The sequence below is a fragment of the Oncorhynchus masou genome, chromosome 6, assembly GCF_036934945.1.
Source record: "Oncorhynchus masou masou isolate Uvic2021 chromosome 6, UVic_Omas_1.1, whole genome shotgun sequence".
In the NCBI taxonomy this organism is placed as follows: Eukaryota; Metazoa; Chordata; class Actinopteri; order Salmoniformes; family Salmonidae; genus Oncorhynchus; species Oncorhynchus masou.
Window position 1 is genome coordinate 69,363,111 of NC_088217.1, and position 13,537 is coordinate 69,376,647.

Here is a 13,537-nt window from a genome sequence, read left to right on the forward strand (position 1 = left end):
TAAGACCAAGATGTAAAATGTATTCAAAATCACTTCTGAAGTTAAACAGGAAAATATTTCATCAGACAGTGACGTAACGACAACCAAGGTTAAAACGCTCAAATGGAACAAAAATGTGACATTCTAAAAAAAAAAACACATGGAAGGACAAGGCTATATTTCCACATCCTGTAGGTATAATGTATTTACTGCGAAATGTTTTCTACGAGGATGCTGTTATTGAATGCAATAGGAAGTGTCAGCTCCTTGCTTGTCCTGTTGTGTTTTTTTGACAGGCACTCAAAGCCACATGGTATAGTGTCGCAGCTGGCTATGGCATAGTAGACTGGCTACGGCATAGTAGACTGGCTACGGCATAGTAGACTGGCTACGGCATAGTAGACTGGCTACGGCATAGTAGACTGGCTACGGCATAGTAGACTGGCTACGGCATAGTAGACTGGCTACGGCATAGTAGACTGGCTACGGCATAGTAGACTGGCTACGGCATAGTAGACTGGCTACGGCATAGTAGACTGGCTACGGCATAATACCACATGCCTGCTACTGTAACACAACCTTAGTTATCAAATACATCCCCCTATCAAATCAACACCAATAATGACAAAATACATCAACACATTTTGACAGGCAGCCTCGTATACAACAACATTAACATTAACAGGGATCTTTTATCACTCTCTGTTCTGCTTGAAGTGAGTGTTGACCGTTAGGTCTAAAATGTTCAATTTTTCATTCACTACAAGGGGATGCATGAGTTCATGGGAAGCCGTCATGTTTATCGTTGTTAGTGTAGCCTGGGCCTCGCTAGGCCCATACCTCATGTCAGCGCTGGGGAACCAGGGAGAATCCAACCGACCGACCGGGGCCCTAATCAACTACAGATGAGTGGAGGGACAGAGCCCGGCCAAGAACAGAGGAGGCCCCACTCTTCAATAGAAGAAATAACAGACTGGAGCTGGGAGGCTGTGGATGGCGGGTCCCAATGGGCCAGACAGGCCTGGCCCACTCTCAGTTCTTCAGCTCCAGCTTCACAGTCTTCTCCTGAAGTCACCACCTGAGAATGCTGGGACATGGGGCCCCACAGCCCCTTGCGTGCGAACACAGTTTTTCAGAGGGAAGGGGCTCACTCTACCCACTTAGAGTCAGGCAGCCCGAGCCGAGATAGCCTCAACAACAGACACTGCTGTTGAATCCACGCAATCGCCTCTCCTCTCATGTCCAGGCTACAGTAGGCCACCATGCAGTGAGGCACTGCAGCACACTTTTATATGAAAAGGCAAAGCCGGAGACGTTAGGAACTTTGACTTTGTGCTGGTCACATATAATACAACCTCATGTTTGTGTTCTCAGTACAGATTAGTACAAAGGAGAGTTATTCGGGGCATTTTCTCAAACAGGTCATATTGACATGCAAGTAGCACCATAAGAAACAAGTCCCTCAGATTGCCTGCAATACCACATATACAAGTATCCCTCAGATTGCCTGCAATACCACATATACAAGTATCCCTCAGATTGCCTGCAATACCACATATCCAAGTATCCCTCAGATTGCCTGCAATACCACATATACAAGTATCCCTCAGATTGCCTGCAATACCACATATCCAAGTATCCCTCAGATTGCCTGCAATACCACATATACAAGTATCCCTCAGATTGCCTGCAATACCACATATACAAGTATCCCTCAGATTGCCTGCAATACCACATATCCAAGTATCCCTCAGATTGCCTGCAATACCACATATACAAGTATCCCTCAGATTGCCTGCAATACCACATATCCAAGTATCCCTCAGATTGCCTGCAATACCACATATACAAGTATCCCTCAGATTGCCTGCAATACCACATATACAAGTATCCCTCAGATTGCCTGCAATACCACATATACAAGTAATCCCTCAGATTGCCTGCAATACCACATATACAAGTATCCCTCAGATTGCCTGCAATACCACATATACAAGTATCCCTCAGATTGCCTGCAATACCACATATACAAGTATCCCTCAGATTGCCTGCAATACCACATATCCAAGTATAGACATTGGTCCCACAAAATCAAAACATGAATGCTTACTGTACAAAAAGGGTATTGATCTGAGTTATTGTAGATGTGTTACTAAATAGACTTAAACACCACACACCTCCATTAAAAGGCATAAGGCAAACCCACATAATAGATCCTAAAGTAGTCGGAGGGGAAGTGTGGCGTGTGGAAAGCACCCAAAAACAAGTGTTCCACTTTGGAGTGTTCCCATCTGTTGGTCGGGCTGAGGGGGAGAGAATTCCTTCACACCTATTTATTTGTGCTGGCTTTTCCAACATCTGATTAGCCATACGGATTACTGGGCTTATGTGAATGACTGGAAAACAAGATATTGGTGCTACTGTAGCTACCAGCGTTAAAACAGTAGGCCTCCTCTTCATTTGGCACTGCTGCTGCCTGCTAATAGAACAAACACTGTAAGTGACATTTGCAGATGTTGTTTGACATTTTTTCTCTCTGTAAATATATGTTATGTAGTTACTGTTGATCCTCAGGGGCCTCCTTATTTGCATCCTTCGTTAGAAACATTTACATGACTCTGTAAGGTGGTGTCCATGTCTTTTGTGGGACCGCAACATACAGTATCTGTGTCTATGCTACTTGTCCAGAGTGAGTGGTGGTCATCAGTTGGGACAACCCAAAGGTTGAGGGATCTAGGCCAGACCCAGGTGTGATAAACGCGATGCCCTTGGACCCAAGGTGAGCTGCCATGGTTGACAGATGGTCAAGTAGAGGAAAGTAGACGAATGAAGACTGCTGTCATGGATGATATATTATTCTGTTATTTATGTTGACATTTTTACCAAAATTCCAACTCCGATCTTGAAGACACTTCCAGGAAGATAAGCACGAGAGAAGTGCATTCCTCATAGATCCCGTTCTCCTATCTCTCCGTGTTGTGCCAGCCAGGTAGACGTGATATTCAATATAATGATACATTGCACAGTGGAGCTTGGCGGTAGGATCAAGTGAGGTTTATTATTGTAGTTTATTATTTTGAGGAACTTGGAAAAGAAGATGGGCACACACTGGTTGAATCAATTTCTCTTTCCACGTAATTTCAATGAAATTACTTTGAGCACACGTGGAGTAGGTGCCCCGGGGGGGATGTTGTTGCCGTGAAACTCTGATGGTGATGAAAACATTTGCATCGCTTCTTCACAATTCGTGGGAGTCCACCGGGACTTTTATGGAGTTGAGTGAAGGCAGAAAGGGGACTTTCGAATGAAGTAAAATGTTTTTTTGGGGGTCACGTACACATATTTTGCAGATGTTGTCACGGGTGTTGTGAAATGCTTACATTCCTAGCTCCAACAGTGCAGTAATACCTAACAATACAAAACGATACACGCAAATCCCAAAATTAAAAAGAAAGGAATTAACAAATATAGAAATGTTAGAATGAGCAATGTCCGTGTCCAGAATATAAATACAGTGCCTTGCGAAAGTATTCGCCCCACTTGAACTTTGCGACCTTTTGCCACATTTCAGGCTTCAAACATAAAGATATAAAACTGTATTTTTTTGTGAAGAATCAACAACAAGTGGGACACAATCATGAAGTGGAACGACATTTATTGGATATTTCAAACTTTTTTAACAAATCAAAAACTGAAAAATTGGACGTGCAAAATTATTCAGCCCCTTTACTTTCAGTGCAGCAAACTCTCTCCAGAAGTTCAGTGAGGATCTCTGAATGATCTAATGTTGACCTAAATGACTAATGATGATAAATACAATCCACCTGTGTGTAATCAAGTCTCCGTATAAATGCACCTGCACTGTGATAGTCTCAGAGGTCCGTTAAAAGCGCAGAGAGCATCATGAAGAACAAGGAACACACCAGGCAGGTCCGAGATACTGTTGTGAAGAAGTTTAAAGCCGGATTTGGATACAAAAGGATTTCCCAAGCTTTAAACATCCCAAGGAGCACTGTGCAAGCGACAATATTGAAATGGAAGGAGTATCAGACCACTGCAAATCTACCAAGACCTGGCCGTCCCTCTAAACTTTCAGCTCATACAAGGAGAAGACTGATCAGAGATGCAGCCAAGAGGCCCATGATCACTCTGGATGAACTGCAGAGATCTACAGCTGAGGTGGGAGACTCTGTCCATAGGACAACAATCAGTCGTATATTGCACAAATCTGGCCTTTATGGAAGAGTGGCAAGAAGAAAGCCATTTCTTAAAGATATCCATAAAAAGTGTTGTTTAAAGTTTGCCACAAGCCACCTGGGAGACGCACCAACCATGTGGAAGAAGGTGCTCTGGTCAGATGAAACCAAAATTGAACTTTTTGGCAACAATGCAAAACGTTATGTTTGGCGTAAAAGCAACACAGCTCATAAGCCTGAACACACCATCCCCACTGTCAAACATGGTGGTGGCAGCATCATGGTTTGGGCCTGCTTTTATTCAGCAGGGACAGGGAAGATGGTTAAAATTGATGGGAAGATGGATGGAGCCAAATACAGGACCATTCTGGAAGAAAACCTGATGGAGTCTGCAAAAGACCTGAGACTGGGACGGAGATTTGTCTTCCAACAAGACAATGATCCAAAACATAAAGCAAAATCTACAATGGAATGGTTCAAAAATAAACATATTCAGGGGTTAGAATGGCCAAGTCAACGTCCAGACCTGAATCCAATCGAGAATCTGTGGAAAGAACTGAAAACTGCTGTTCACAAATGCTCTCCATCCAACCTCACTGAGCTCGAGCTGTTTTGCAAGGAGGAATGGGAAAAAATTTCAGTCTCTCGATGTGCAAAACTGATAGAGACATACCCCAAGCGACTTACAGCTGTAATCGCAGCAAAAGGTGGCGCTACAAAGTATTAACTTAAAGGGGCTGAATAATTTTGCAAGCCCAATTTTTCAGTTTTTGATTTGTTAAACAAGTTTGAAATATCCAATAAATGTCGTTCCACTTCATGATTGCGTCCCACTTGTTGTTGATTCTTCACAAAAAAATACAGTTTTATATCTTTATGTTTGAAGCCTGAAATGTGGCAAAAGGCCGCAAAGTTCAAGGGGGCCGAATACTTTCGCGAAGGCACTGTATATAGTACAGGATCAGGTGTATAGACAGCAGGGACAGTATATGAATAGGAAAGATGTGTACAGCAGTAGTTCTATAGGATGAGACTCGACTAGAATACAGTATATAAATATTGGGTTAAAAAGTATGCAATCATTATTAAAGTGACCGGTTTTTAATGACTATGTACAGTTCATAGGGCAGCAGTCTCTAAGGTTTCAGGGTTGTGTGCCTGGTGGTAGCCGGCTAGTAGCAGTTACTAAAGTTCAGGGCAGGGTACTGGGTGGAGGCTAGTGGTGACTCTTTAAAAGTCTGATAGCCTGGAGATAAGGTCTACTGCCCAGTTTGCACTTCATCAAATACAAAAAAAAAATGGCGGTGATGTTTTTCAATCTGAAAAGCATGATTAAAATCTTTAATTACTTGTCACTTTTATTTCTTATTATTATCTGTATTTTCTTATTTTTTACCTGCGTTGTTGGTTAGGGGCTCGTAAGTAAGCATTTCACTGTGAGGTCTACACCTGTTGTATTCAGCGCATGTGACCAATAGCATTTGATTCGATTTTGATTACACACATGCGTTATGTTACATAGCATCAGTAGGAATTCCGTGGTTGCCAAAGCACAGAGATGGCAGCCTTGGATGATTACTCCTTTACACGTATGAATTATTCACTGTGTTAAGTGTTGTTGTTTTTTTTAAAGTCAACAAGTGTTTGATTTAGGAAGCTGATTAAGAGTAGGTTACTCTGATCTAGACAATCGGACAATATATCAGTCTGATTCATTAGATGTTCTGATTCAAATTCGCTCAACAATGACAACCTGCACCGAAATGATTATAACATGCGCGGGAGTCTATGGGGTGGCCAATGGAAGAGCCTGAAAGTGCTGCAGCCTTATATCAGTGACCAATGGGGCTTTGTCAAAACTGAGCTTCCCAATCCCTCTTCCCAACTCAAAGCACATGTGGAAGCTGGCCTCATTCAGCCAGCAGCTCCACTCATCATTAACATATTTATTTTCTCACACTTGGAGAAAATTGAGCATTAGGAGTGGTGTGACCCAGTAGGAGAACGCTAGCCTGGGTGTTAGCAGTCAGACCTGTTAGCTACACTCAAACCCAAACTTCAGTGGTGTAAAATACTTAAGTAAAAATACTTTAAAGTACTACTTAAGTCGTTTTTTGGGGTGTCTGTACTTTACTATTTTTTATTTTTGCTAACTTTTACTTTACTACATTCCTCAAGAAAATAATGTACTTTTTACCCCATACATTTCCCTGACATCCAAAAGTACTATCAGGTTTCAGGTAAGACCCAACTGTGTTGAAGTAACAATGTTTATTGCAACAACATGGGGCAGGCAAACAACAGGTCAAGGCAGACAGGGGTCGATAATCCAGAGTAGTGGGGTCAAGGTACAGGACAGCAGGCAGCCCAGGGTCAGGTCAGGCAGAGGTCGGTAATCCAGAGTAGTGGGGTCAAGGTACAGGACAGCAGGCAGGCCCAGGGTCAAGTCAGGCAGAGGTCGGTAATCCAGAGTAGTGGGGTCAAGGTACAGGACAGCAGGGAGCCCATGGTCAGGTCAGGCAGAGGTCGGTAATCCAGAGTAGTGGGGTCAAGGTACAGGACAGCAGGCAGGCCCAGGGTCAAGTCAGGCAGAGGTCGGTAATCCAGAGTAGTGGGGTCAAGGTACAGGACAGCAGGCAGGCCCAGGGTCAGGTCAGGCAGAGGTCGGTAATCCAGAGTAGTGGGGTCAAGGTACAGGACAACAGGCAGCCCAGGGTCAGGTCAGGCAGAGGTCGGTAATCCAGAGTAGAGGCAAAGGTACAGGATGGCAGGCAGGTTCAGGGTCAGGACCGTCAAGGGTCAAAACCAGGAGGACAAGAAAAAGAGAGACTGGGGAGACGCAGCCACTGAAACCACTGGTTGACTTTAACAAACAAGACAAACTGGCACAGAAAGACAGAAAACCTGGTCACCCCTACTGTCTCTGATCTGGCAAACTCACTAAGCACACATTTTTTGTTTGTAAATTATGTCTGAGAGTTTGAGTGTACTCCTGGCTATCTGTCAATAAAAAATACCAATTGTGCCGTCTGGTTTATAAGGAATATGAAATAATTTGTACTTTTACTTTTGATACTTATGTACATTTTAACAATAACATTTACTTTTTATACTTAAGTATATTTAGAACCAAATACTTTTAGACCTTTACTCAAACAGTATTTTACTCTGTGAGTCATTTTCTATTAAGGTATCTTATTTTACTCAAGTTTGACAATCAAGTACTTTTTCCACCACTGCCAAACTTACCCCTGCCCTTATACCTGTAGGGTACAGACCGGAGTTTACAGTTTAGTTGGCCCAACATTTCCCAGTAGGTTGGACAGCAGCGATATCCCTTAAATCCCAAACCAACTCCTATCTCCTACCTCCTTGGCAATTGTAGAGATCTGAGATGATTGGATCTGTGTCCACTTCTACCTTCAGGAGACTCAGTGTGCGTACCCATGATCTACTCACAGGAGAGAAACATACTTTAGAGCCCTTCCATCTACACTGTAGAGGCCAAAAACACACCCTGGCCTGACTATTCCAAACATGTCATCTCGGTAGGCACTTAGGAGTACTCGGCCTCACACACTGTTAATAAATAAAGGGGGTCTTCAGTTTCTGTTGAAAGTATAGAGGCAAAGCTAAAGTGAAGGCTGACTTCAGTGTTTGATACAAACAAATCGTTTCCTGAGTAGGAATGCAGTGGCAAGACTACAGTCCTAAAGCCCACTCAGTACTCTGCATGACAGCGAGCATAACTCACTACCCTCGCCTCCTTTAAAAAGTTCACAGCTAATAATCTCTCATAAAAAAACAAGATGAGAAATGGGACCAATTTGTCTTTCAAAAGGCCAACCTATCCACCACAAGGGTTAAGTCCCTTCCAATAAACCGAATTGTGATTCATTGGGCTGGAGAGAGAGAGAGTTAGAGCTGCCATGGAAAAAGCCATGACTAGACGGTAAGGTAAAGTTTAAAAAATGACCCGACTAACCAACCCCCTCCACCCTGTTTTGCACACACACACTATGTCCACTACGCCAACATCTGTCCGCAATCACGGGTCTCTCAGAAGTAAATTAAATTGAGGATGACTATAAGACTGAAAGTGTGTGTGTGTGTGTGTGTGTGTGTGTGTGTGTGTGTGTGTGTGTGTGTGTGTGTGTGTGTGTGTGTGTGTGTGTGTGCGCGCTCGCATGTGTGTGTGCGCGCATGTGTGCGTGTGCGTATGTTGGTCCAGGGTCCAAACCTGGACTGAGTTTGAAGGATGAGCCTCTCTCAGGTTTGGTACTTTAAGGTGGAGATAGTGTGTCCTTCATTTTCATCATGTTTCATGTATCTACACAGGACCGTATAAGCTATTCGTTGAGAGGAACATTGCAAGGTCCACCACCGGGCAGAGAGAATGCAATACTTAATGATGTACAGCATCAGAATGATGACAGATATCCTCTAAGCATATACTCATAATATATTCAATATCATGTACCGTGATACATTACTGTACCAATGAAAATAATGATGAGAATGCAGAGATGAAAGAACTTCACTGAGGACAAGACTTGTATTTCCTTGTAGACTCTTTATTTTCCTCTTCCACAGATCAAGTGCTTTGCTAGATATGGCTACTCAGATCTGAGTAAAGGGTAAGGGCCACTTCTGGATTTAATCCCTTCCTTTCTCTGTGAACCAGACAAACCCCGGACTTCCCCTCTCTGCTTCAAAGAGAGGTCAACACAAACAACTTGTCGCCAATGAAACGATGCCAAATCACAACCTTGGGCAGACATTTTTGATTGGAGGTAAACACCTGTAACTGTTCCCAGACCTATGGGATAGTATCCGATTTAGCTAGGTTGTTGTTGTTTTTCCACCAGTGCTGCACCCTTATAAGTAGAGCACAAGTTGATTGCTGGACAGGGAGGTCATCCAACAGCTTGAGTTTTGACCTTTGAGCCAGTTGAGTCTTTTGAAGATCCAGTGCTTCAGTCAATGTTTCATAAAATGAAGGGCGAGGGCAGAGTAAGACATTATGCTCAATTCAAAACAACATCGTCCACACCAACTCGTCAGGCTAGACCCCAACACTGTCAGAAGGCGTCAGTATCAGGAAAACAGCAATGCTGTGAATATGAATAAACATGGTCAGTGATTTTCAGGTATACTTATAAATGGAATGTGTATAATGGTCAGAGTGACAAATTCCTCTGCCTCTGTTATGTTTTTTTACCACTAGGGGGCAGAATTCCTTGCTCGAATGCACCTGTAATATCAATCAGTAACTGCAGGGTGAGCAGAGGGGACCAAGGGGTTAGCTTTACTTGAGGGTAGAGACCAGGCAGCGAAGGTACATTTCCCACCCACTTCATGCCTCAAATCTATTAAATCAGAGTATTGTATTAGACACCCTCCCTCAGCTAATTTGTCTTCCTATTGTGCATCCTAACCTGTCCTTGGTTATGACACTCACAACCAAGTATATCTTCGTCGCTTCATGCCAAAAAAACCTCTGCGAAGGAAGGTGACATATAAATTGCATTTTCTTTTGTTTTTCCTTAAAGCACATCAGCTTTCTGAAGCGCTATATCATGGACGCAGGTGCAGAAAGTTGTCGTAATTGAGAAGAATGCAAAATGACACAGCGCTCATTTCACTTTATGAAGCTGGTTATAGAACTAAATGCTACCCAGTAAAAGTTCAATGGGTAACATTTAAAACTGTTTTCAACAGATTTACTAGTGTATTAAAATCACCTCGGCGTGTCTTGTTAAAAACTATGGTAACAATCTTTGATTTGCCATCTAGAACTGGAAACGAACCACAGTTTCACCCTGTTCCCCGCCAAACAATATAAACTCCTCTGAATTGTAGAACTCTGAACGTGTAATTCTTTAATTAGCTCATGTTTAAGAGTGCAATTTTGTTAATGTTCCATCTTTATTTCTTGACAGATAAAGCTTCTCTTCTTGTTGCATAAACTGATGTGATAATTCTACCTTGATGATAACCATATCATTTGTATCATGCTACAGCTATTTGAACAGCGTTTAATAAATCCCATTTCAGATTGAAGCAGAATTTCAGATCTAAACCCCATCGTGACAATAATGGCACCGTGCTTCCAATGAATGTCAAAACAGAGAGGGTTTCTATAAACTCCATTTGTTTCCGGCGACAAACAGTCGTTTCTTCATTTTTAATTCATACAATTTACATTCCCTCTGCAATCTACATAATTACAGTGCAACCAAGACAACTTCACCAACTAAGGTCTGTGTGTCGGTTTCCTGTATGTTATCCGGACAGATTTTCTTTATTGCAAGTAAAACTCTGATTTAACTGGATGTATTTTCAACCGTAAAAGTAATTTCATGGTGCCAGATGGTGGCATATCATAAATAGCTGCTTACTTGTCACTGGTTTGTTTATAAGCTCCAACAACAGAGGCTCTATGGTAACAAAATAGGTTCCCCATGTGTTCATTTGTGCTTCACTATGGCAGAGACCTTTCCCTCCAGTGGCTATGACGGGGATTTCCAATACTTGCTTGGATAGGACCATTTAATAGGCAGCTATGCCAAGTGATTTCTGGTGAGTGTTGTTAATAGGGGGGAGAAGGGGGAACATACGCAAAAACAAAACAGGCACAAAATAACCAACGGGTGTTAGTTCTGGATTTGCACTCAATTTAGCCTCTGTTTTTATATCCCTGTATTTCTCAACATACATTTGTCACGATTTATATTCAATTAAGCTTTAGGGCTACAGTAATGTTGACGGATTGCATGTGTTCAACGTTTCCATTAGAGTGTCAACCCCAATACATTGCTTCAGTTGACAATTGGGCAAATACTTTAGTCGATACGTGGAGCTACACGTAAACAGCGGTTATGAAATCTGTTGGAACGCTAAGTCAATGCCAGCAGCTGAATATATGAAGCCAAAATACAATGTGATCGACTGATTAATCAACAAGAACAAGAACAGAGAGACCTTTTCAACCCCAATCCTCTAGTCAGTGTTTACTGACAGGGTGTAGGAGTAAAGGGTGACAGATTGAACAATAATGAAGGGTATAGATTGAACTCCTACTTTTTCAAAGAAGTTCACTTGCGACCATGGCCTGTTGTCGTACGGGGACCTACTTTGTGGAGTGTCAAGTGAGTGGATTTTACACATTTACATATCACTCCTCTCTGGCAGCCAAGTCAAAGCTGTCAGCTATTCTGTGGTGTGCTTTACTGTCCTTTCTGTGGCTGTTTGTTTTTACTGACACTGTTTCAATATGTGTGCTGCAGACAGTTTCTGCTCTGTGGTATTATTGCACTCCCTGTCAGACAGCAACGCCTGGGCGACCCAACCAAACCCATCACAGTCTGGGGTGACAACCCCACTGCAGCCTGGGTATAGAACAGATCAACGTGTTAGCAAACATTGGCCTCCCTGGCCCAGTCCACACGATCAATGAGGCTCCATTTTTAATCCATCCTATTCTAGGTGATTACAATCCTGTCTATTGTGTCTCATTGAAGTTGTTGAATATTTACCAGTAAGTCTCTGTCGTCAGTGTTAATCATTCACTTCAGTTTCCCTCCGAATTGAATTATCCAATATTATCATTTGCTGGAAATACTGTCCTACTACTAGGATCCATTGGCCAAGCGATCACAGAGGAAAGGAAAGAGGAGACGGAATAAAACAAGGCATTTTAGAGTAACTCTCCATAGTTTGCAAGTGTATTTAATGGATTGTGGTTTGGGGAGTTTCAAAAGCCCATGGACATAACAGGATATCTTTGTTGAAATCAACAAAAAAACTCTTCAAGACAACCCTAGGCAACCATTACCACATTCATCACTTGAACCAGAAGCAATAAGTCATCTTTATGGGAAGACTGTTTGAAAATCTCCCAGCATCATAGAACCAAGCTACAACCACAGTGTAACAGGGTTATGGTAGAGCCCTGTAGCCCAGGAATACCTGGCTATCTATTATCTACTACTGCATGTGAGAAAGGGGCTTTGGAAATGTCTGGTTGCCAAAGTTCACGCACAAACAAGTTCACGCACAAACAAGTTCACGCACTAACATAAAACGATCTGAAACGTGTTTTAATCTAGCATTCCAGTATGAAGTTAGAGGCCCAGGACAATAGCCAGCATTCACATTGAAATTGGTTATTGCGCATAGCTCTGAGTGCGTTCTCCATGATATCAAAGGTTGCAAACGATTATGTAAGTAAGTACAATATGTAGAGTTTGTCCTCCTTGTATATATCATAAACAACTCCACCATTAAAGGGGAAATCTGCAATTTCTAAACCAATTTTTGACATGTAAATTATTGATAAATGTACATTCTAACTACCTCTTGAGCTTAGTTCAACTGTCGGTACCCCATCAGAACCCAAAATATAAGCTTGTTTTACACTATTGGTTGTAAACAATGTCATTAGAAACGATCGTAGATTGCCCGTTTAAAGGTCTCTCTCTCTCTCTCTCTCTCTTCTCTCTTCTCTCTCTTCCTCTCTCTCTCTCTCTCTCTCTCTATTTTCTGTGTTACATTTCCTGAAAGCGCTTTGCACCAATAGCGAGCAGCCCCACTGTACCTGCTGCGTGATTTGCGGCGAACCAGCGCTCTGGATTGGTTCGAGTAGCAGAAAACGCAGCCATTACTTTCGCCCAACTAGAGGAGTGTACAGTATGTTAATGCATTAGGAATGACAGCTTAAAAAAATGTTAAAAAAAGGACGGACCGACGGACGCACGGAGTCAAATTTATTCGGATCACGCAAGCCATTTGTAGCTGCTGTGCAGTTTGAAAAGTTTCCCTAAACTTTTATATCAAAAAGCAATTTTGGATTTTGTCGGTCTGGTCAACCAAGAGGAATAGTTTCTGTTCATATTTGGAGCGTCGACGTATGAGACGTTCTGTACATCGGCGGACTCCTTGTGGATATTTACATTATACAGAGCTGCATCTAGTTGTGGGTCTTCGAAAACGACTTGCAAGAATAAGAGGGACACGTATAGGATATTCTATAGACTTTCTTAGGGATAGATACATCATGTTGGGGAGTACGGCGCAGTACGCAGCTAAGAAACGGAAGAAGCCTGTTCAGAAAATGTAAGCAGCTCTGAATATAATTTTCAAGTTAAAAGATACGGCTACTTTGTGTAAAAGGAATGGTTACATTATCTTACAGGGCAACCAATGCTACTAATACAGGTTCTAACGATAAAAAAACAATCAACTAAATGTTTAATTTGAAGTTTATTCTACTATTATGTGAATATTAGACTTTGTGTAGCCTATCGTGTGGCACTTATTTTCACTATAGGCTATGGGTTCTGAGCTTCACTAAATCAAGT

At 42.3% G+C, this 13,537-nt stretch overlaps 1 protein-coding gene across 1 annotated transcript in view; it reads left to right on the forward strand.

Moving 5' to 3' along the window:
* The first annotated feature begins 12,835 nt into the window (after nucleotides 1-12,835).
* The window catches only part of LOC135542501 (aryl hydrocarbon receptor-like), a 79,552-nt gene continuing 78,850 nt past the window's right edge, over nucleotides 12,836-13,537 (forward strand). Inside the window, exon 1 of the mRNA XM_064969502.1 lies at nucleotides 12,836-13,292. Coding sequence (XP_064825574.1) covers nucleotides 13,087-13,292 — 206 coding nt within the window. The 5' untranslated portion in view covers nucleotides 12,836-13,086. The remainder of the gene's footprint in view (nucleotides 13,293-13,537) is intronic.